Source organism: Argiope bruennichi, chromosome 5, assembly GCF_947563725.1.
Source record: "Argiope bruennichi chromosome 5, qqArgBrue1.1, whole genome shotgun sequence".
Classification (NCBI taxonomy): Eukaryota; Metazoa; Arthropoda; class Arachnida; order Araneae; family Araneidae; genus Argiope; species Argiope bruennichi.
In genome coordinates, this window is record NC_079155.1 from 102,012,746 (window position 1) to 102,039,293 (window position 26,548).

The following is a 26,548-nucleotide window of genomic DNA, read 5'->3' on the forward strand; positions in this document are numbered from 1 at the left end:
CAATTTAATATTGGAATCGGGACCATATGAAAAATCAGAAAGTGAACTTACAGCACCGCATAAGACAATATGCAATTAGATAATGTAAACAAATATATTTGAGATAAAATTTTAACATTTGACACCATCAAATAGTTTATGCGCGCAAAAATATAGAACAGATGCATAAAAACCGGATTAATTCTACTTAAATTTTTTATCCAAATTCGAAGTTAAAAGTATTTTGATGAAGACACCATGTCTATCAAATTATGTATAAAGGAATTTACTGGAATCAAACACAACCAATATGCCTGTCGAATTGCCTATTTGTCAAAGGCGACTAGTTAGTAATAAGTTTTTAAATATGCAATTATAATATAGAACTGTTTAACAGCAAGATTCTTTTGTCTTTGCACAATATGACGCATTTTGTGAAAAAACTTATCTTTGAAAGAAATCTTTCATCAGAACGTTATATTCCATCATTGAAAATAGTTTTCGGCGTGTATCCTTGAATAATGCGAATTAATCGTTTGGAAATTGTATCACGGAAGTCCGACAATGCCATAAAAGAAAATAACAACATATTCCATTTGGGTAATAATGAAACTGTGCACTCAATAAGGATAATCTGGAAACTGTAATTGAGGACTAATACGTTTCCCGATTACTCTTAATTCATGAATGAATTGGGCTATTTTTATTGTCCTACTTCCTTTTAGTCCTTTCTTGCAACAGTAGATGTACTAACGGTTAATTCAATATTTTTATTGGGGAGGGAGCGGGTAATAAAATTACTTGCAGTATCACTCTTATAGATCTCTTTATATTGTCACGTAGATGCTATAGTATAGAATTGAATGGCACACACAAGAGGTAGAGCTAAACTAATTTATTAACGGAACTCCGAATTGAGAATACAGTAAATGACAAATCTTCTGCTTTTATACAAGCAGAGAAAGTTCCAGAATACTGTTCTGGAGACAGTCAGAAAAGTCCAGAACACTTGTCTGGTAAACTAAAGAAATGTCCAGTATCTTCTGGAGCATGAAATAAAGGAAAACATAAAATCAAGGAATTAACTATTTACATATACTATAAATCGCATTGTCTCTAGCGCGATTCGAACCTGCGGTCTCTTGATTATGAGACCAGTGCCATGACCATTCGGCCATGGAGATTCGACTGTCTTTCTTCAATGCGGCAATATTTTGCATAATATCTCGATGACATATTTATCATAGAAGAACATGATGAATATTAAAACATTTCACAAAAACTCTAGTGATTATACTAAACTTATAAACTCTAGTAAAACAAAATGGAATTTAGGATGCAAGTAGCCAGAGACAAAATTCGAAAATTTCAGATGTTAACTCCCCCCCCCCCCCCACTAAACTGTGATTATCACAGTGAAGTAAAAGAAAAAAGGAATCGTAGATGTAGTTGGAACGGTACTTGCCGCATGATAAAAATCGTCGTTGCACAAAGATTAAAAAAAAAAAAAGGTAAAATAACTAATAAAGATAGAGAAACGACACAAAAAACATTTTATTGTGTTTTCCAAACTATCCACGTGTCCACCGCCACACTGAATGATATTTTTAGACATATAATTTTTTTTTTTATCTATGATTCTTTTAATGTTCTTTTTCACAATTTAATAGTAAACCTTTCTAGATGGAACAAATATTATACAGTACACTCCCGATTATCCGCGGAATTGGGTGGCGCTGCCGCAGCGGATAACAAAAATCGCGGATAATCCGAAAAAAGCTAAAAACGGGTATAGTAAAAGAGAAAACAGTCATTCCAACTTTAAAAAATCGTTTTATGTACAATAAAACGTAAAATAAACAGCAGGAAATGTTTAAATAACGCTTAATATTTTAGTATATCACTCAAAACTAACCTAAAATGCATTTTGTTAATGAAAACAGAAAAGTACTTTGTACTTACGAGAGGCGTCAAGGATACACAGAAAAATTAATACAAATATACTGTTTTAATACTGTAATGTATTGTGTATTTACAAAAGCATAGCTGTAAAACTACACCTTTTTGAAGAAATCAGTCATTTGTGTTTGCTTCTTGCTTTGGAAGCATTTTCTCTTTGCTTGGAAGCAAAAAAAAAAAAAAAAAAAAAAACTTAGTGTGGCAGGCCCGGATAATCCGCTCCGCGGATAATCGGGAGTCTACTGTACTAATAATTTGGAATAGTCCAAAATAATTTCTGGAATTAAAAAGTGGGTGTTGGAAAATTAAAATTTATGTATCAGTACGAAGTAGATACAACGTTGTTTGACGAAGAATCGATTCAGTTTTTAACAATATAAAAAAAAGATAAGAAAAAATTTAATAATAAAACATAAATATACAAACCAGCTTATTGTGCTAATATCAAACATTTCCTAATTTTTTTCTTACTGTGGTTATATTTATTAGAATTCATTAGCAGAAAGTATTATATCATTATACTTATACATTAGCAAAAAGGTAATTTTGTACCGTGGAGAAAAAAAAGAGTAAAATTCTATAGTAAAAATTCAAAACTGTAGGAGAGATTTAACAGTATAGTACTGCTATTTGTGGAAGAATAGTTAATACAATGGATAAATTTCTACCTGAAAATTTGATTGTTAGTTAGATACAATTGATAAATTTCTACTTGAAGGAGAAGTTTGTCTTTATGTTTTAAGGCTCTGCAGAAGATACTGTTTAATCTAGAACTGCCAATGTATATTGGTACACATATATATAGGTGCAAATAATATTAGTACAATATATATTGGTACAAATAAATTCTAATGTATATTTGGTAAAAATATACATTAGAAGATGAGAACGTGCACACCAAGGCAATTTCTTTTAAATTCTTATTAATTATAAAACATGCGAGATTTTGATGTTTTTCAACGAAAACTTTCAAAAAATTTTATTGTACACAAAACTGATTTTATATCAATATAAATTTCTTAATGATACTAATTTAATTGAATGCCAAGAAAAGAAAGTTCTATTAATTATCTTTGCAGGTTATATGAGGGAAGAACTACTAAAGAGAATGATAAATTTTTAAGACTTTTAATGGAACTCCATTAAGAAGGTTCAAGCGTAAAATAAACAGAACAAGTATGAAATTATTAACTTTTAATTCCGTTTCAGTTCAGAGCATATATAATTATGAATTTCACATTATGCACAACTTTAATTAAAATTAAACATGGATTTAATATAAAAAAATAAAACAGTGCCGAAATAGCATTCCGACTCTACAACATTGCAGATATTGTTCATATATGTAAGCTTAATCCTAACGTTTTGATTTTTCTGCTCACGAATTTTCATTCATCAGATTAAAAATTGTACTTTTTATTCTTCATAAATTAATTTATGTCTACTACATTTTTCACTTTTAAATAATATATTTTATTTATAAAATCTGATAAAGAAAGTTTTGCATTTCAATACGATATCTGGTTTAAAGAATCATCTCAGACACGAATTCAATTTTTTCACACAGTGAGAGGTTATTCGGCGTCAATAGCGCAGGGACGGAATGAAGTACAGATGGTCTGGGCGCCATAGATACAAAAAATTAGAGTTAATTTCTAAAGCTAAATATGACAATATGAAATAATAATAATAATAATACGCACTAGGCGTTAATTGCTCTCCCTACGTCACTATTTGGCATAGCTTTGCTATCTCCAGCATTCAAAATAAAATTTTATATCGAAACCGGCATCAGGCAAAAATCTGAATTTTGTACCAGAAGATTTAAACTTCAACACGCAGACGATAAATTAAATAAAGAAAAAAAAAATCTTTATATTTTATCTCAGAATAAAAGTAAAAAATCTTAAATTACTGGCATATTCGAATTAATAAGTACTTAATCTGATTATTAAAACATTTCTTAAGCAAATTATATATCTCTATAATAAGATTGCTTCGTTAAAACAGAAGCATAATAATTTTTGTCAGATACTCGATATAAAGCAAAGGACTGATTTTTGTATCTAGTCGTGCTGCCATCTATCATCTAGAAAAAGAAATACAAATATTCAATACTTCGCACTTTAATTTGTATTTATTTAAGTTTGTTACCCATCTCTTTGTAATGTAATACGCGTTAAAAAGTGCTGAATATATTTTCTAATTTATTCCTCTTCTTAAAGGAGAAAAAAAGAAATGGCGAACAATTAGGTGACATGAATGGAGATTTTTATCCTATGGTATGATGTAACATAAATTGATTTCTCTTATCATTCCACCATCAGTTCCCACCTTGACATTTTCACAGCATCCTATCGAGAGAAATAACTAGTTGATGAATATGAGTAGGAAATTTATTTATTCATATGCTTGGTAAGAAAGACAAGAATACTAAGTTATTAACCGATGTTTGTATATTTGTATATGTAATTATTAAGAATATAGAAATGTAAAGAACAGTTAGTTACCTTAAAGATAAGATTAGGAAATAAATGCTTAGTCTTAAAAAAATTGTTAGATAATCTGCTGGTAATTATTACTTTTTCAGTAACTGATGAAAGATTTTGAAAAATTCACTATATCTCTCAACTTTTACAAAAATACCCTAAACATAAAAAATTATAATTTTTGTTAACTATGATTCAGGATCAGAATATAAATCATTTATATCAGTAATTAAATATTCTTCAATAAAACTTATATATAATATCCAATATGAAATATTCTGATATTCAAATAAAAAAAAAAACCTTAAAAACAGAACTAACTAATATTGAAGAAAAATTATATTCATTCAACTAGAACAGTTTTGTTCAAGAATGTGTCATTTCTTATAGTCACCAATAGAATTATAGAAAGCCTGGAACATTTTTGTTTACACTGATGATCATTATTTACTTCATTAATACTTGTAGGCATTAAGAAAAATATAACTGGAAGTATAGGAAGATTTGTACAAAATTTTGACCTTATTTACTAGGTAATTAAAACTTAAATTATCATATCATTTAAGTATTTCTCAAGTATTTTCTAAATCTAGAATCTTTAAAGTTATAATGCATGTATAAGAAAATATTGAACACAGGAAAAATTCATGCCCAAATCAACAGGAAAATCCTAAAATGATTACTTCTCCAATTGTTCTTAAATATCATAAAAGATTGGTAAAATTTTATAAATGTAAAAATTGTCTTACAAAAATAAAAGTGATAATATAAATTCTTCAAAAAATAATTATTGAAAGTACATTATTCACTTCAGAATATTATTGACTTAAACAATATAAAATATAATTCTTTACATAATTTAAATCATTTTTAAAATTGGAACTATATGCCTATATCTAACAATTTACAAATTACATTTAGGGTTATGAATAAAGTGTCCAATTGCTTAATTTTATATGTGCTTAAAATATTTTATATTGAATTTAAGCAAATTTTAAATTGATAATCAAGAGATGATGAAAAGAAAACTTCATACTTAGTCTTGGAGCAATTTAAATGGATACATTTTTATTATTTTATATTAAAAGAAATCTAAAATTGTGTTTATAATTTTCAATCATTTCACATTGTTCTGTTATTATTAAGGAGTGAAGATCTTCAATTTCATTTTCATCTAAAGCAAATTCACTCACAATAAATAAACAAAATAATAAAATCTTTCATTCTTTATTTTGGGAGGTAAATTAAACAATGAGAAAAAACTTTTAAAATGTAAGACTCATCTACTAAAAAAAGTAAATAATATTTAGTAAATATAAATATATTTTTAAAGAAATTATCAACATTATGAAAACACTGCATCAGAAAAAGGAAAGAATATATGTTGCATATTAAAAATGTTACATTTCTTTATTTAACATTTCATTCCTAAAATATTAAATGTGCTAAAATCCAACAGAATTTTAAAGAAAACTCAATGTGTTTCGAATAAATCAAGAATTTCAAAAATAGTTGTTTGCAGAAAATAAAATTAAAAATGTAAATTTGTCATATTTATAGAAAGCATCAGAAAAAATACTGCTATCAGAGAAATAATTTTGCACAACATGCAAAATAAAAAATAATGTAAAATTTATTTTGTAATTATTTACAGCAAAGGTCATGATTTCGTTGAATCTACAAAAAGAGAAAATTTTGGATTCTTTTTTAATTCATTCCGAAACATTTTCTTCAATTCAATATCTGAGTACTTGCAGGAATCGCCCACAAATGATTTATATTTTGCAATAACCTGAAAGCAAAATTGAAATTCAATAAAGATATATAATTAAAACATTCTAAAGTATTTTACAAACAGAGTAAACTCACTTTGATAGAGAAAAAAAGCAATAAAATTAATTAGAACAAAATCCATTTTCAATGAAGTTTTAATAAATTCAAGAACAAAAAATCATCTATAATTATATTTAAAAAAATCAAATCAAAGTATAGTGACAACAGTGGATACATTAAAGTTTTTAAATTGGAATACAAGTTTTCTCATATTTTTATGACTTTAAACATCATGGGTATAGCATAGAGTGGTGTATAGAACTTGTGTGAATATCTTAACTGAAATTGAATCAAAGAATGCATGAAATGAAGAAATTCATTTTCAAGTTTTGTATTTGAAGATAATAAAGCAGATGCAAGCCTACTGATAACAATAGAATATGATTTTTTTTTTTTTTTTTTTTAATCTTCAATGTTATGAGCCATTCATATGCAATTTATAGTTGGGATAAAGTATGAGTTAAATTAAGAGGATCTCTTATTTCAAAAACATGAATGCATAACAATTATATTTCTTATTTTTTAAATCAATTCATGTCAATAACAATATTTTGTGAATAGACATTTAAATTTCTATATCATAGTGAAAAGAAAAAGAACCATTTAACAGAATCCAATATTTTTAACAGGCTTAAAGTGGAAATTTTTCTGTACACTAGTGAATAATATGGAAATTTCTAAATTATATCCATATATTTTAACACATAAATATATACTTCTAAAAATATAGGAACTCTCTTCTGCAGTGCAAAACCAAATGTTTTGCAACATATGTTTCTTCTTTAAAGTTCCCAGCATCAACACTTTTATTTAAAGGAAATTCCCTTTCTACTATAGTCTGGTCATGGGATGGCATCTTAAGAATATTAATTACTAACTACAATTTTTGATAAACTTGACAATTTTATATTATTTTGATAAAAATTTATCAATTTGATACCTGAATGGTGCAAAGTCTTCAATTCTACTGAATTGCAAACCACTTCATTCAAAAGTATTAAATTCTTTTTTAAATATAATCACATTCTTTTTCTTGTAATCAATTTGTAAGAACAGAAAGGAAGGCTTTCAACTTGTTATAACAGGAATTGGCCATTCAACTCAGATTTAAATAACTTATATTTTTGGCTAGTGCATAGTCAATGTGTGATTTATTCAAAACTCAGGCAATAAAAGGACCCTGACTTTCATGTTTTAAATACCCTTGCTATCTTCAATATCCCCCCCCCCTAATTTTAAAGATTTTTTAACATTCTACTGGACTCTTATTAACTTTGCTAAATTGGCATATTGATCTTGTTCAAAAAATTATACTTGGAAATACTATTTATAATTGTCAGGCAATCAGAGCATCATTTTTCATAACGCAGAAAGTTTTCAAGCTATCAGAGACAGTTTTTTTTTTTTTTTAAATATCCTGAGCAAAACTGGGCAGTCTCTGATGGAATATTAAAAATGACTGAATAATCTTTGTAAATGGAAAAAAAATCAGTTTGACAGATTATATAGAATTTTTCCAAAAATTCATGTGATTGAAATTTTCATATAGAAAATATCACTTTTTCAAAATGCTGAACATATAACACCAAGTAATTCCACATTTTAATAGCTTGTTCAGCAGCAGCTGCATTTTAAAACATTTTTAAAAAGTTTTTGACCCTCTAAAAATTTTAAATAGTATTTCTTCTTTTTTGGCAAATTTTGGAATAAATAATACACAAGGCATAAAATAGGTTAACATCTAAATTTGCTCAGTTAAAATGAATTATTGACCTCATGCAGGCTATAACTACTCACATTTATTAGAAATGTTTATTTTTTGTCCCATTTGGTCATTTAATAAGTTAAAAAAATACTTTGCACTATCAGTTGCAACAGATAAAACTTTTCTCAAAATCTAATTTTTCCACAGAGTTACCAAATATATGCTAACAAATTTCAGATGTGCACATTTTTTCCAATAGTTTATAATTCGGAAAATTTTCTACAGCATTAAATTCACAAATACCTGATCCTTGAGTGAACAAAATATGGTGGCCTGATAATGTGATAAATGGCTAAGATGATAACTTGAAACAAGTCTATCAAAAATCACAGGTCCTGATTGATCCTTAAAAAAGATGAAACCTCCCCCAAATTTAATGTTCAGCAAGGACTCTGTGGTCAAAGGCAGAATTCTCATGGCAAAATTAAACCACAAAATGTCTCTTGTTAAAAAAAGAAAAAAAAATTAAGGATCTAATGGAAAGTCAAGTAATTTTTCAGAGCCATGAGTAAGGGAAATTAAAAATCAATGACTTTTCAAAGACTGTAGGGAATTCATGTCTCACAGTCCTTGGGGACAGAGACATATATATTAAATCTATGTCCCAGGGACATGAGATGGTTAAGCATAAATAATTGTATTGAATTTAAAAAGCAAACAAAAAAATTGCAGACCAAACATGCCAATACACATTTTGGTGTTGTGGATTTTTTAAAAATTAATTTTATTGTTTACTGCATGAACAGAAAGCAATCCATTTTATAAAGTATAATGGTAGTGTTATTTAATACAGCTTAGCTTTAAAAGTATTAAAATTTTTTTGTCTGTAATATATCAAGAAGAATAATTTAATTTAATGAAAAAAGTAACATTCTGTGAATCTATGAAAGCTTAATTTACAAAAATAGAAAAACAAAATCAAATAATCATTTGGTTCCATTCCTATATTTTATTTGATTATTTTGAATTAATTAATTTTAATGCAATCATTTTACAGTTTTCAACAGTAATTTGTTATTAAGTGAGAACTTCAACAGCTTAGGTTTTGGTAGGAGCAGTCTTATAATTTTTAACATTTGCTGAAGTTATTCACCTTGTTCTCCACTAATATCCCTCAAAACTTTCAGGGAAGTGCTCGAAATAGCTTTGCTCAGATTATAAGGGTTTTTTTTTTTGTTTTGTTTTTTAACTTCCTTTAAATATTAGGATAGCATGAACAAATTTTTCAAAAAGCAAACTAAAATAGTCATATTAAAAAATCTGTTTCAGAAATTTACAGCATAATTTGTTATTCCAGCATTTTAGAAGTAAAAGTAGATCTTTATAATTTGATAAATTCATCTTAAAATCTATCAAAATTAAAAATAGAGAAAAAAATTTAGTTAAAAATTATTTTTTTAGAATCAATGGATTAAATTGAAAAATTGTTCAATTAAAGAAAAACTTTATCAAACAGGCAAAATTTTTTATCTTGTTCTATCCACCATTATCAAAATAATTCAATAAAATACAAAGATTTTCTTTTTCTTTCTTTTTTTTTTTAAATAAAAAATATGAAATCTTCAGTTCCAAAGTTCTAAAGTTGTAATGATTAATAAACAAAATCTAGAAAGAAAATTTTTTTTATGGAGAGAGGGATTTAATTTCGAAATAAATACTATTCCTTTTTATTATTTGATGATATATAATTGATAATATTACCTGTTTCCTTAAAGTTTTTTCTCTTACCCCAGATGGGTAATTCTGTAGTATTTCTTCAGAAGCTGCACACCAATTAAATTCATTATGGTTTTCTAAAGTCAGAAAGAATATTTAAGTAAGCCAGTACCAGTTAAATTTAAGTACTAAAATTTGAAAATAATAATATGTAAAAAGTGGAAATAAATATAAGTATATATGAAAGAAGTAAAGATATAAAACAAAAATATATAAAACTTAACAATATAACTAAATATAGGCAAAAGAAATATACTCAGCTTAAGAGAATATTCCAATTGCAATGCACATATATTAAAAATAAAAGGAAAAAAGAAAGCAGGAAACAATTTCTGATTAATATAATCTACAAATTAATGTTGTTTAAGAAATCAAAATTAATATGCCTTTGTCGAATTCAAGAATTCTATGTGCATAAGCATTTAATTTACATTCAGAAATGATTTTTGGGCCTTTCCAATAGAACCACTTATATTTGCACAGATTTCCAGTAATATTAAAACATATTCCACTAAAACTAATGACCTTTTTTCCTGATTTTCTAATCAATTAAAACTTTGATGAGTTATTCAAGAATTTGAAGCATTAGTAACTATCACTGGTTACATACTGAATTTAAATATTTATAAAATATTAGGTTCAAAAATGACATACACACACACAAAAAAGATGCATCTGAAAAATAATAATTGTTCAATCATTATTCTCATAATATTTTCATTTTTGTTTAGCTTTTTCCATAAACAATGAAATAATAATATTAACAAGAAGAAATGGAAAGGACTTTAGATAATTATATTATTACAGAAATGCTTTTTAAAATCAATTCCTTACTAAATAATGAGCTTCATGCACTGTTAAAAAAATAATTTAGAACCAACTGTCTCAAACAAAAGAAAATGAATAAATCTTAAGACTTAATACCTTTATTATTTTGAGCAGAATTTAATTTTGCCTTTTTTGACGGCGTATCAGCTGGAACATCACTAGATCGCTTAACTGAAGAATTTACAGAACTACCATTGGTTGTTCCATTAGTGGTTGGAGTACCATTGACCTCAGATGTTTTATTATTGGCTGCTTCAGACTCATTCTAATGAAATAAAAATTCTTAAAATAAATAATGTGACTATCTAATTGATGTTTAAAGATAGATTTTAGGTATAACATTCTAATAGTATATTTCTTTCATACTGTATACTGAAGTGATCAAGCTTCAATGTATTTGAACAGAAGAACATGGATTTGTACAGGAAATAAGCAACATTCAAAGAACGGTCACTCTTCTTTTTACACCCTCTAAGTTATAATATAAAGTGCTATCAAATATCACCTGATGATTTAAAGTTTACAATAAATTTATATAAAGGAATAATCTAATATGGCTGGATATAGCAGTCTTCTGCTAGAAACTTATCTCAATTTAAAGCTAGAATATTATATATATAATTTAAATAAAAGTAACACACATTTATATTAATATTACACATTAATATTATATTAATATTACACATTAATATTATATTAATATTACACATTTATGGTAAAATGATATATTTTACCATTAACTTTATGGCTAGTTAACAATACAGAATATTTCTTAAACATCCAACATCTTCCAAAGTATCTTTGTCTTGTATGCTACAATCCCCCCCCCCAAAAAAAAAGGATAATGAAATTTCAATAATCTAAGAACAACACCTACATAAAAGATGATGCTCTATAATAAATAACTATTGTGCTTTCCATATCTCTGGTCCATACAGAGCATGAATAATTAGACAATTCAATAAAATCTATATATATGCAATAAGAACATAACTTTTTTAAAATTGAAAATAAATTCCAACAACTGAAGTTTCAAAATAATATCAGGAAACAAAGTATCAATTTTGAGTTCCTGAATTAAAAATCTTGGATTTGCAAAACTTATGTAAATATACATCAAAACAAACAAGCTGTAACTGTATGACCAAAGTGTTAAATTCTTGCATCCTATCCAATAAAAAATAGAATAAATATATTAATAGAATTTATATTAGCAAAATAAATATATTATCAGTAGAAATCTCTGTAAGAATATATGTTAATAGATTTACCTACTTAATTGATTTGCCTGATATTTGCATTTGACATATCATGAAAGCATAGAATTAATGTATTTCTAAACTTACATAAATATACCTTATAATTTGATTTAAAAAATTATATTAAATTCATAAACATTTCACCCATTCTATGGATTTGTAGAATGAAAATAACTACATATTTCTAAATCAGAAGAAGTCTAATTAGATGGCAAAAAAAAAAAAAAAAAGAAGAAGAAGAAGAAATTACAGAATAACATCAATTTGAGTTTAAATGGTTTTGTAAATTCAAAATCTTAATTACATTTTCTTCATGTATTCTTGAGTAATACAAAATATTATCAGCAGTATAAGTTCTCACGTACGTAATTTATGCATAGTTTAGAAAAATGAAACAATCACACTTAAATCTTCTGCAAATTTCATTAATCATAAATTAGACTGACAAATTGTGTGTATGTGTTGCTCGAGTGATTGGCTGCTTCACATGAGATTATTTTTCATTAAAAATTTAATTAAAAGCATGTGTGTTCCCTCTTCACTCTACAAAAAAAAAAAAAAAAAAAAATTCAAACACTGCTTTTGTAATAATAATAAGGTTCTGCAATATATCAATTTCACTAAGTCCATTTTATGAATTAGTAGGAATAAGGATGAAAAATGTGAATGGTATATTATTTATATTAAACCAGATATTAACAGATTTATCACAGCCTGCTAAAATAAAAAATAATAAACATTTTCACATATAAAACATAAATTATTTCAAAATGCATGACTTTGTAGCTAAAATAAATTATGCTTACTTTTTTACCCTGGTCAAAAATTTCCCAAGCCTCAGAAATCAGTTTAGGATTCCTCACTTTTAAACTGTTGGCAAGAAAATTCTGCATCAAAATATTACAAAAAGTGAGCAATTAAAAATATTAAGCCATAAAAAAACTTAGAAAAAAAACAGAGTTCAAAATGTTTAGTAAAATTTATTAGTCAAAATATTTCATTTAACAACAAAATTGACCACAATATATCATTTTCAAAACATATATTACAAAAATATATGTACTCAATAAGCAGAGCTTATAATAAAGCTAAGGCATGGACTATCAAGTTTTAACAAAAGCTAATCATAATATTATCAATATAATATAGCAGGAAGATACAATTATTCAATTTCAATTATCTTGATTATATTTTTTATGCAGAACTAAATGCTAAGAAAACATCAACATGTTAAGTTGGTGCTGTACTTAATGAAACTATTTAAATGTCGTACATGGCTATAGGCTATCAGTTGTCAACAACTTACAGAACAATTCTTAATAGAGTTCAACTTCATTAATAGGTTCATGAAAGTAAAACTTCAGCAAGTTAAAGCTTTTATTTAATCATGAAATATATTGAAATATTGATTGCAAAAATATATAAGCTTTGTATTCTTTAATTTTGATTCCCCCCCCTAGGAGAGATCAGGGGAATAAATAAAATTTTCCTAGTTAAATTGTTTCTTAAAATTTATCAAACATATACTAGAATTATTTTCAGATAAAAGAAAATAAGTATTTATTATTACGAATACATAAAGAATAAATGCAATTGCAAGAATTTCTAAGTAAGTGTACAGTTAAAAAAATATGGAGAGCAATTTCCCAATTTTTTATGTTATACATAAAGACTTTATTTATTTAGTCTGTACTATGTCTTAGACTTAAACATGACTGATTTAGATACATTCATATATTATTTTATTTACATTAAGCAAATTTCTTTTATTTTTCCAACTTTCTTCCATATCCACGCCAGATAAGCAGAATATTCAATCAAGATTAAAGAGCAAAAGTAAACAATGATACAAGAAATTAAGAAAAGTAATAATGAAATACTTGCCTCAAATTTTGATTTTTTTCTAGGTATATTTGTATACTGAGTAATCATTTCTAATAATCCAGAAAGGGGTCCAGAAATTTTCTTGGTAGCCAATGTTGTGTTTATATGCTGAATAAAAATAGAAAGCTTAAGTCACACAAGAACAACACATTTTTCTTTTATTTCAAATTATTAATCATTCACATACTTAGAATTATTAGTTTTAATAACAAATTAACAATTTGTTAATTTTGGATTTGAAAAGATAAAAAAAAGTTCCAAAATGTTAAATTACATATTAAATAATGTTTGCACAATACTACCATCAATTAATATATACTTTTTATGAAAAGTTTTAACATTTGATATTATTTTCATAATATCAATTCAGATATGTTAATTCTCAAATAGCCAATTATTTAACAATTAAAACTTCAGCATTTAAAAAATTAGCTGCTGAAATAAATAAGTCACACAATCAAAAATCCTCATAATTTTATTTTTTAAAACAGAGATTTAAAAAAGAAGAAATAGGGAGGAATGACATTCTAATCAATTTGAAGTTCCTTCCATTTCACACCTTTTGTGAGAAAAAGACACAAATCCCATCACACTTATTTCTTTATAGTTTTTCTGTTTTGTTTCTTCATTCCACATTTACAATGACTTTCATACTGAAATCGCACTTTAAACTAACTTTTCACAATGTGTATTGCAATGAACTTTGACTTATAATGATTCATTTCTTATATGAGAATGGTTTGACTAAAAATGTGCTAGCTTAACATATTTTAAATGATCTACTAAGAGCAAGAGTCAGTAATACTTAAAAAAAAAAGTAATACTTAAAACTGTATATTGATATTGTGATTCATAATTCATCTTCTATAAAAGGTTTCAAATTTATACAAATTACTCATTCTAAGTATTGAATAACAGTCATCATACTGTTAAGAATCTGTAATACAGTTTTCCAGCAACGTTAGTGTCATTGCTGAAAAGAGAATCTAATAGAGATTTTCAGATATTATTAATAGATGTCAAGTTAATGTTCTGGAAAATGCAATAATTGCACCAACTATTGCTATTAAGAACTAAGACTGAGACTCGGGAAGCTAAAGTGATCATTTTTTTCTCTGCAGTTATGTTCATGAAGCAATTTTTAGTAGAGCATTCTGAGTGCAATTACTGCTATAAAAATAGCAATTTGCTGTTGTGTTGTCAATTTCTAAAAGTACCTTTCTTTGTGTATACTTTTGATAAGTTTCTGCTACTTGTGCTTGTTTTTTGAGGAATAAAGAATTGTTTCTCATTATCCTGCTTCAAGTATTAAATTAACCAGACACCTGCTGGTTGATTTTTCGTAATAATATTTTTTCCATAATCACCAAGATATATCAGTTTTGTTAATGAAAAATAACTATTAAAAGCTTTTACAGATGCATTTAACAACTTAGTTCTAGTTAAAAATATCAGCTGAAAATAATTCTTTTACTTCCAAAACAAATAAATTATTACAGAATATTAATCAAATTAATGATACTAGAGATTACATATATTTGGGATGCCATTATCTAGAAATTCCAAATTATTCATCACACAAAATTATAAACTTGGTTTCTATGTTTAATTTTAGGCATTGTATAACAAGAGGTTGCAAGTTACATAAAAATTTGACAGCAATAATACATACATAAACCTGATATTTAACTACATAAAATTGCTCATTTTAAAATAACTATGATTTAAAATCTTATCATACAAAGAATAAAGCAAAAATAATGCAGTAACATTATATATCAAAAGTGAAATAACAGAATTTCTCATTTATATATGGTTGCATGAAGATAAATAATTATTCTTTAAAAATATGAAATTTTTACAAACTATGAACATTTTATAAATTTATACTAATTTAACATTATTTTGAAGGGAAGGGAGACTTACCTCAATCCATTTGGCCTGTTTAATTTCTCCTTTATTGCTGCTCTCCTTTGGTTTATAATCTTTTCCACCGTATTTTTGATCTTCAGAAATACATTTTATATGCAGTTTATATTCATCACCCCTAACAAAAGATATTTCCAAAACAAAAATATTAATATATGTTTCCATTTTCACCAATTATCAGCACAAATAAAAATATACTGAATTTCACAAAAAGGAAAAATATTTTGAGAAAATAATATTTTATCAGAATGATAAAAGTCTTCTTTTTGTAGTAAAGTTTCAACTTATAATAAAGAAGAATGTAATGTAAGTGTCTTGTAAAACAGGATTAAGCCTCTTAGGATCCTCAGGGATTCAGCCCTCTCGGAGACCTTCCATTCTCTTCTATACTTTTTAAATCAGATTTTTTTAAATAATTTTAATTTTAGTCTTTATACAAACAGTTTGAAGTAGTAAATTTTGATAAACTGGAATAACAAACAATTTAGTTTTTGATTCTTTCCAGAAAATTCATTCTAGAATCCAAGCTATAAAAAAATCCAAACAAAATAGTAAAAGGCAAAATTTATTTAACACAATGCAAATACTATTTAATTATAGGATGGGAAGCTTTTAATTTATAAAGTAACATAAATTAAGTTGAAATTACAAAACAATGAAAAATAAAAGAGGAATTCTGTTAAAATGTTCCAAAAGTTAGGTAATATCTGCTTCTATTAGAACAAGTTCTAAAGCACAATTCTTGTAAAACAAATTTCTGTAAAAATATTAATGTAAGATTTGGAATTTCTCAAAGCAGTAAAGGCCCAGGCAATTGCTTCTTCATCAATTTATCACTGCAGCTTTCATCATACAAATTAGAAGAAATAAGAATTTTTTTTAAAGTCACGGTAGAGTTATAATTTCAGAGGTACATAAATCTGTCAGATTCATAATCAAATGTCCCAAATCATTAAGAGATTAAAATAAATTAATAATAAAAATTAATTCTTAAATTCTAAGTGTCCCCCTCCCCAAAGAAGGGAATTTCTTAGCCTGAACATACGGCATTCTTCTTTCCTTTTTCTTTAAGGAGAAATTCATGCTAGGCGAAACTCTCATTTCGCCTTGTTTGGAATGGAGATAAATGATCACTGTTCCCAATGGAAATATGGAAGTTTGAAGAGTTACAGCAAAAATGCTTTATTTATATTATTAATGCAAATTTTTTTAAAAAAACTTTATATAAAATTAATTTAGAAATTTCGGATTGTTTTTCAAATTTGATAAGAATATTTATGTTGCATAAAATTTCAGTTGGAATTAAAATTATATAAAAAAATAGCTAGAAGTATGTGACACAGAAATCGTTTTTATTCTATTTTTGACGAAAGGCAATAATTAAACATAAATAAATCATTGCACTAAAGTTCAAAGGATCATTGGCTAAGCCTGCATTATCAAGTAGCATTATGTCAGTAAAAAAACTTTTCAATTACTTCATTGAACATTATTATAGCTGCAGTTAGTTCATTAACACTTCACAAAGAAATAAAGTTGAAAAATATTATTAGAAATTCACAAGAAAATTTTATTTACTCAGAAGAAAGAAGATGTAAAAAAAATCAAGAAATAAATATCAAAGTTAAATTGGAAGCGAAAACAGACTTAGCCATTCCAGATAGGTAATCGCAATGGAAACTGATACCCATATCTTCCAACTTATTATTTCATAAAAAACGGTTTTTGTATCATCTTAAAATTTAATATATCATTTTAATGATATCAATTTCATTTCTGTAAAACACCTTCTTTATATTTAACAAATTTTTTTAATTAAATACACATTTTGTAATAATTTGTAATGCTTTAAAATTCAAATTCATAAATCAAAACATTCATTCGTGTGCTTTTTGCCAATATTAAAATTAAGATTTAAAAAAAGACTTCATTCGACGTTAAATCCAAAATGGATTTTTCATTTTCGCATTTATTTCGCAGTATCTATGCTTTTTAATTTATGCACTTTACAATTTATTTTGACTTATTCAATTAAATTCATATTTTTCAGTCAAATAACCAATTAAAATTTAAAAAATGTATATATATACAACCCACATTGATATCTAATAAATTAATAATCTGAATAAACAAACTAATCGTCAAAGGCGGCTTTTTTTTTTTTTTTTTACATAGTCCACTTTATATCTAAAAGATAATTTGTGAAGTGGAAAATTCAAACCACCTCAACTATTAATGGCATTTTTTTTTTTTTTTTCAAATTAAGGTGAATGAAATTTGATTTTAAATGAATTTGCAATTTGATGTTCTCAATAGAATAGTGATGGGTAAAGGTTTAATCTTTTGCGGTTTCTACCATTTTAACCAAATGCCATTGTACTGGATTTTGATTAATGATCTTAGTGCCAGTAAGATTCATCTATTTCCTTGCCGTAGGATGCTGATCAGCCGTCTGATAATCCCTTAGGGAATTTCTAAAGGGAAGTTTGTTAGCGGCGCAAAGATAGTTGCGCAGTAGAGGAGAATTCTGTTAAGACTTTTTACTGTTGTGCATATTTTGTGGTGTCGCGTCTTCAATGTTAAATATATGTTAAAAATTATGTAAATAAATTATTTTCGGCCATAACGACTACCTATTCATTGTTCCCAGCATAAAAACTTTACTGTGCCCCACTCTTGGAAACCGGAACTAACTAGAATTACGTCAAAATTTATAAAATGAAACAATGTGCATAGACAAATGATCGGAATTCAACACAAAATGTTAAAATACTACACACATTATTAGTCATATTAAAAAAAAAGTGTTAAACAATTAACTCCAACTGTAAAAGCAAGAAATTCTTGTGCAATTCAAAGTGCCATTAATAGTGTGGCGAATTGGGATGAGCGAGGATAGAACCTGGGACCTTGTAGTTGCAGCCCAGTAACATAACCACAATACAAAAGCAATTGCTCGTGTAGAATAGCTTTTAACTGGCTTATAAGCTTTCACTAAGACTTTCCCTCCAGTGAGTCGGAGATGAGACGAACGATATCGCTGTTGAGAGGTGATGTATTTAGCTTTTGAGTCTAATGTGTCTGCACCCATTTGAGTAGCGCCAAGCGGTATGGCGAGCGTGTGTGGGTGAGTCTGCCGGCTTTGTGTTGCTACGCAAGTGAGTCTGACGACTTTGTGTTGCAGCGTCAAGAGAATTTGATGACTTTGTGTTGCTGCGTCAAGTGAATCTGACGACTGTGGTTGCGGGTAGATGGCGCAACAACAGCTGTACGAAGGTTGAAGGTTCATCGTCCGAGGTCACCAATGTGGCGAATTGGGATGAGCGAGGATTGAACCTGGGACCTTGTGTTTCGCAGCCCAATAACATGACCGCAATACAAAAGCAATTGCTCGTGTAGCGTAAATAAGACTATATAATGTTGTTCACATAATTTATGATTTATTATTGGTGTTATTTCCTTTTCTTATTTAGAATGCATTGTTTGTTTTGCATTTGACAAATTATTTACATATGCTGTCAATCAAGCTTTCTTCTATTTTGACATAATATTTTTTAATATTATAATATGATTTAAAAAGTCACATTTTTATATTACTGTAACAAAAACCTTTTATTCAACATTCATCAGTACATAGTGTATTCGATACTTGGTTGCATAAATGAGAATAATGATATTCAGCAAATAGTCAGTCTTTCACTGAGGCATTTAGCATATGTGGAATGTCCGATGCATTCGGACATTTTAATACATAAAGTATACACAATTTACACCATGGCGTCGCGATAAAGAAGATGGGGGTGCATAGATACCTCGGGCGCTAGTAGTAGGAAATGTCGTGGAGACATATCAAGGCATATAAGCCACATTGTTGAAGAAGCGTAAAAGTAGTTATATGCCTTGGGCACTGTTTAACTTGCCAGTCTACTATTCCTAACATAGAGTGAAAAAAATATTTTTATACACTGGATACCATTAAGTTTGCATTATTCTTAATTTCTCGATTTCAATAAATGACAGTTATTTTTCTAAGGGTTTTTTTTTATTATTATTATTCAAGTCTTTCTTTCAGGTCTCTCCAGGGTGACCTTCAAGGTCTTACACCCTTTCGGGTAGGCGGGTCATCATGGGGTAGACCAAGACCAATACCTGCAGGTGCCTGAACTGCAGTCTCAGCTTCTAGAGTTGAGAGTTCCAGGTTTGAATCTCGATTACGGTACCCGCTGTCCGATACGTTTTAAATCGTTTGAAATTAAATATTTTTACGCTAGTTGGGCACATAAACCAAAAGGGGGGGGTACCATCTAGGGTATTGCTCTTGCTATCCAACCACAATTCATAATTAAGAAGTCCTTTTCAAATTAGCCCTGGTGTTGCTTCGAAATGAGAAATAAATAGATAATTAAACATGTTTAATTTTTCTCAGGCTTATTTATTTCGATTCCGAGGAAAAAGAAACTCCTGTTGGCATTTATTGCATGAAAACATTAATATAACTGTACAATAATTATAACTAAGATAGTTTAAAATAATTTTTTATCATTTTGTTATTGCATTTATATTTAACTTGCTATTATTACACATATAACGTAATTGCCATAAAAGAAAAATTTTAAACTATTCTCTAAATAGCAAAATGCAGCAAATTTTCCACGAAACTTGTATTTTAGATATATTATGTGTATAACATATTTAATGAAAACTCTTGATTCGTTAAAAGATCAACGATCTGCGAGTTCGGGATCTGATTAAAGCAGATGCGTCATGCATTATATCCATTTGTACAACAAATATACAAATTTCCAATTAAAATACAATATTTTGGCTTAAAATAACAAGAGGGGGAAGAAAAAAAACCGAGAGAAAATGCATGGGATAAAACTACTAATGATGGGATAAAACTACTTAAATGATGAAAGAATGAAACTACATGGTAATGATCTACTACAAATGTGATCATTAGAACTACTTAATAGTAATGTGATTATTAGATCATGACCAAGCCACCTTTATTATATCATAAGCAAAGCAAAATAATTTTAACTGAAGTCTTAAAATAAAGTAAAAGCAAACTTTTTAATTATTTCAGTAACCATTCTTCTTTTTTAAGCGTAAAACTCGTAACACTGAAATCGTGAAGATATTGTCCCTTGTTAAATTCAGAATGAAAAGTGAGTACATCATTATCCTGTCCCTCATCTTACTCAAGTCCCCACACAAGACCTGGAAATTCGATCATCTCACTCGCTGCGTTCATCACCCCTCAGCACAAAAACCTTCGAAAAGGAATAGTCTAGTGTCCCTGAAACGAATAAAACACGGATCGGGTGATCATTAAATCAATGGGGTTCCCTTCGCAGTGGTATCGAAATTTAAATGGTTGCTTTGTTAGTTTCTGACTCACATCCGTCACATGGCCACCTGTGCTTAGATAATGAGGTCACCTTAAAACAGTTTTCAAGTAGCTTTAAAGCAGAATATCAATTTAGTTAAATTTGAATAGATGCGATAGCTGAACGAGAGGAAAAATTTTTAAGAGTCCAGTTTTAGAATTATTGAAAAAATCATTTTATATAATTAATTTGAAAATATAAAACAGTGCAATTTGTTAACTTTCCCCCCTAGTAACATAACTAACTAAACTATGTATAACTGGAACACATATATATTTTTTTTAACTGAAAAGGAGTGATGCGAAAAAAAAGTTTAAGAAACCTTGCTATAGAACTATCGAAAAATTTATTCTTGTTCAAGAAATTTGGAAATATAAAGAAATATTTTTCTTATATTTCCAAATTTTTCTTATTCTAAATAAACATGCAAACAAAAAGCCCTTAATTTAAATTATTTAGCAATATTTCCACATGCTACCGAATCTCAATTTTGTGCTGACATAATAAATCTAATTATGCTGAGACAGATTCTCATTATGAAAAAATATTATTCATATCAATATAGAACTTCTTTAACACTTAGTTTCTTGAAATGTTAACTATCTATAATGAATATCAATACAAGAAAAATATCTTTCTGCAATTTATAAATTTCACTTAAAAAAATTTAGTTCATATATAGTTCATGATCATTTCTTTTTAAAAAATTGAACAATAGTCGAGCAAATCAATCTTCTTTCACTACCACTGCTTTCAATCCTCCTAAAATAATAATGCTAAAAAAACTGAATCTTAAATTAAAAATGTGTGTTTGAATTCTGCTATATTTTGTTATTAATTTCCATACTTATATTTCTCAAAAAATTTTCTAAGTAACATAGCTAATATCCTAATATTTCGATTTTTTTCAGCATACGGTTAATTAAAAGCTATGCTTTCCGTTTTGGCAATACGCCTAAATCATGCGACGTCATTATTAATTTCATTGCACCTAAATATCTTACAGATTAGCATAATACTGAATTCCTATTTTATGCAATACCGACACTGATCATTCGCTTAGCAATTAAACTTCATTCGATCCAGGGTTTCTCATGCCATGCTGCCGAATAGGAAAGCGAAAGTCCGCAGAACGAGTGCTTGAGACGGATTTATGGAGTCTAGCCCTAACAGCAATCAGATGAAGAAGATGGAAGGTGACCCCGGATGTGAGGGGTTGCCAAATCTCAGAAGCAGAGTTTGTCGTGAGCTGAACTGTAAACATTTATTAGAGATGAAGAACTCTTTTCTTGAGAGTCTATCCAATGACTTTTTGAGAAGAGATTTCGGATAATTTTGAACCGAAGTTATATGGTATAATTCAATAAAGAGGAGAAGCACTATGAATGCTCATAATTTTTTTAAAGTTATAATTAAAATATCCGCTTTTGACGACCACTATTCTCCCATCATCTAAATATTTTCAATAATAGGAAGAACCAATGAACCAGTCCTCCAGCCACAATCACTATACCGATTTTCGATCTAAGCATCAAATGATACTTAGATACGTTATCAATAGTCCTCTACTCTCAACCATGTTCATTTTTGTAAGAAATCAAAGCACTTCACTGCACATTTTCTGTGGAGGAAAGAAACCGTATTCTCCAATCACAAACCCTAAATAAAATATGCTGATTTCGCCAATTTTTATTTAATATGAAAGATCATGACCTCTAGCAATGCCATCAACGGTCGTTTGATAAATTAATTTCCATTTTGAGAGAAATTGCAAAATAAATCTTAGACAACAAATTAACTGATTTCACCAAATATCATCGTCTCTTTGGAAGCATAGCAAACTAATCAGAATACTCTATCATTATTATGCAATTATAATTTCAAGTCGTATTTCTATTTTCATAAGATGTCTTTCATCAGAATTAGTCAGCATGACTATAGTAACAACATTAATATGCTCACTTCACATGCAGCTTGAATTAAAATGCATCTATTTAATATTGAAATGCATCTTACCTTGATATTAATATAACAGGCACACAATTACAATACTATCAGTAAAAGTGAACAAAAGTATTATTATTAGTTATATTAAACAATTATTTTAAATAAAAATAACAAGTTTTTAAAAATAATTTTTAATAAATAAAATTTTTTATATAAAAAAAACTTTAAAAAAGTACTACTAAGAGCACATTTTCACCCACTAACACATACATAGATGTACTAAGCTTGATAGTTAGTTCTATGACAACTGTTCTGATCTAAAGAGCACCATTGCACTCGGAGAGATTTTTTATTTTTAAAATTCTAATAAGAATTTTAATTAATAAGAATTTTTTTTTAATTTGGCATCTTTCTGTAATAACTAAGAGAACTATAACAATACAAAAATAATTGTTAAACCATCTTAAAACTCCAAAATTTTTCTTTTTTTAATGATATTAATTCAATAATTGTGCAAATTTTTTCTAAATTTCGGCAACTTAAAAAATGATTTTCGCCTAATTTTCAGCAATAGTCAATAGCATCATTGCACTAAAATTGAAAATGATTCTATTGTTACATGAAATATTCAATTGCTTAATTTTCTTTCATTGTTAAAAGTTAGGGAAGGATTCTGTTAAATGCCTGTGTAGTTTATATGATGAATAAGAAATTGAAGTTACAATACCATGGATGTTAGAAAATAGATGAACCAAACAATTACATTTTTAATAGCCCTATGACATTATAACACAAATCTTCATTAAGAACATTCGTATATACAATGTAAAGAACATGTATAAGACTATTAAACTTAATGTCTATGAAATTTATTTAAATACCTATGATAATTTGATGTAAGGAATTATAACATTTAGTTATAAATAAAAGATTTTTTTAAAAGTAAGCAAAAAATAATCCCAACGAACTAAATGGTCACCAAAGATGGCTAACACACAACAATGCTCGAGCACTCTCATTACGTAGCTATACTTCAAAGTGGCGAAATTATCAAACTGGCAAAATCGGTCCAGTTGTTTAGGTTGAGAACTCTGTCAAAGTTTTATTTTGTAATATCCCAAACAACAGAGATTAATGGGTTAGATAACCAATGATAACATATTGATGAACCATAAGAATTCATATGAAACAACAAATTTTAAAATCAGTAAAATGGTTTTGGCTGGGGAACTCTGAGGAGATTTTTCACGATAACAAAATACAGTAATAGGAAGTAAATAGCAAGAATCAGTGCAGGAAAGGCAATTCTTGGTCATGTATCTAGAGATTGTGAGCATTCATATGAAATGATAATTTTAAAAGTTGTCACTATGGATGTGGCTGGTTTCCCAACTCCCCCACAAAATACAAAGGTAAAGATAATTATTATTATTATTTATTTTTATTTTCTCTCAAAAATGATTGAGGAAAAGAATAACAATGTAACCACTAATGAAATACCTAGAGGTTATAAATTTTTATATGAAATAAAAATTGACAAAAGCGGACAAATGTTTGGAATTGGGTGACTAACTCATTCATTTTCCTTGTAATTTTAAATATACAGATAATAATACAAGGGTTGGAACTTTAATAGTGACAACTATTTATTTACATGGAATACAAAAGTGATTCATGTCACCATGTTTTACAGTCCTTCAATATAGTCACCAGCATTGTGTACAACCCGTTTCCAACTATGTGGAGGTTGTAGAACACCTGTAGCAGCGCCTGTTTTGTTGATAGTTCGAATGGACCGGTCTACTGCCGCAAGAATCTCTGAAACAGTTTTGAAGCGAATGCCACAAAGTTGTTCCTTTATCTTAGGAATTAAGTCAAAGTGACAAGGGCTTAGATCTAGGGAGTATGGTGGATGGTAAAATACTTCCCAGCCCCATCGATCGAGCAAATCAGCCACAGCTTGCGCTGCATGCGGCCGAGCATTGTCATGCAAAATGATTGAGACGTTCTTCAGAAAGTGCAGCCGTTTTTTTCTCAAAGCTGGTCTGAGATGGTTCTCCAAAAATGAGCAGTATTACTGTGCATTGACGGTCTGCTGTGGAGGAACGGTATGCGTTAGGATGACACCGTCAAAGTCGTAAACGAGAATCAGCGTAACTTTCACATTGCTGGGATTCTGAAGAAATTTTGAACTTCGTGGTGACCCGTAAAGACCCCATTCGTTTGATTGGCGTTTCTGGTACGATCTGGTCCAAGTCTCATCCAGCGTAATGATACGGCGTAAAAATGCCTCTCCTCGCTCATAGCGCTCCAGGTGGGTTCGAGCAGAATCGTATCGTAGTCATTTCTGCATTTCCGTCAAATGATGTGGAACCCATCGTGAAGCAATTTTTCTCATGCCCAGACGTTCCTTCAGAATGTACAGCACAGTCGTATGCGCAAATCCTGTCTGTAGGGTCAGCTCACGAATGGTTTGGCATCGATCACTGTCCATTAGTGCGGCAACAGCCCTGCTTTGCTGACACTAGGATGACCTGGCCAATGCATGTCTGCCACATTTTGGTGCCCTTCATTGAAGGCTTTTACCCATCTTGCAACAGTTCTGTAAGGAAAAGCAGATTCCCCGCAAGCTTCTTGAAGCCTTAGATGATATTGTCGTGCAGTAAGACCTCTGTCACATTCGATTTTTATTCAACTTCGTTGTTCTTGTTTTGAAAACATCCTGACAACCCTTACTTTAGACCGCAAGCTAACTCAAGAATCAGTTCTTCGCGTCACTCCGCATGCGCGTGATGTAGGAAGGATGAGTCTTTTTGATGGGAGGTGAAGTAGGTATGTAGCTAAGGTGTGGTATACATGACATTCTTTGGTTTTGTTGCGCGGCGTTTTTACAGCAGTGTTGCCACTATTAAAGTTCCAACCCTCGTATATCATCCAAATATACAATTCCTCTTAAATTATCATTACAGGCAATGGTATATTTAGGTATTTTGCGGCCTAAGCTGAGCACGTTATAATGATGTCTTTTGATTTCTGAACAATCTAGGTTCACATTTTATTTTAGTGATTTTATGAAAATATATTTTTATTAGGTCATTTTTTTATTTGTATATCTTAAAAAATATCTAAGGAAATAAAATTTTTGAAGAATAAATCATAACTATTAGTTAATCATTTTAGGATTTAAATATAAAAGAATTCATTAAATATGCTGATTATAAAGAAATGATAAACACAAAGCAAATGAAACGAAAAAAAATTATAATTAACTGTAAAAATTTAGTTAATGAATGCTTCAAAAGAAACTTTTGAAATGTATCAACTGGAAAAATTCATTACATTCTTTCAAATTTCATCAAACTTATTCAGGAAATAGAGGAACTACAAAGCAGTAACAAATAGATGTAACATTAAAAAGAAAGGACTACCATCTGTGAACTCAAGCATATCTTTTTTGCCTAAAGTCATTAGTGCACAAGATATGTTCTAGTTTAAGTGAAATTTCCATACTCAATAACATATTTAGCTATCTAAATCTAAATGTTAGCTTTCTCAAGAATACTAGTA

At 28.3% G+C, this 26,548-nt stretch overlaps 1 protein-coding gene across 5 annotated transcripts in view; it reads right to left on the bottom strand.

Annotated features, from left to right (window-relative positions):
- Positions 1 to 6,042: 6,042 nt before the first annotated feature.
- Positions 6,043 to 26,548, bottom strand: part of LOC129969530 (cell growth-regulating nucleolar protein-like) — a 28,359-nt gene continuing 7,853 nt past the window's right edge. For all 5 annotated transcript variants that reach the window (XM_056084137.1, XM_056084140.1, XM_056084139.1 and 2 more), the window contains exons 3-8: positions 15,639 to 15,759; positions 13,713 to 13,820; positions 12,635 to 12,715; positions 10,666 to 10,834; positions 9,727 to 9,818; positions 6,043 to 6,219 (exon numbers count right to left, since the gene is read on the bottom strand). In XM_056084137.1, the coding sequence (XP_055940112.1) occupies positions 6,088 to 6,219; positions 9,727 to 9,818; positions 10,666 to 10,834; positions 12,635 to 12,715; positions 13,713 to 13,820; positions 15,639 to 15,759 (703 nt within the window). In that variant the 3' untranslated portion in view covers positions 6,043 to 6,087. The remainder of the gene's footprint in view (positions 6,220 to 9,726; positions 9,819 to 10,665; positions 10,835 to 12,634; positions 12,716 to 13,712; positions 13,821 to 15,638; positions 15,760 to 26,548) is intronic.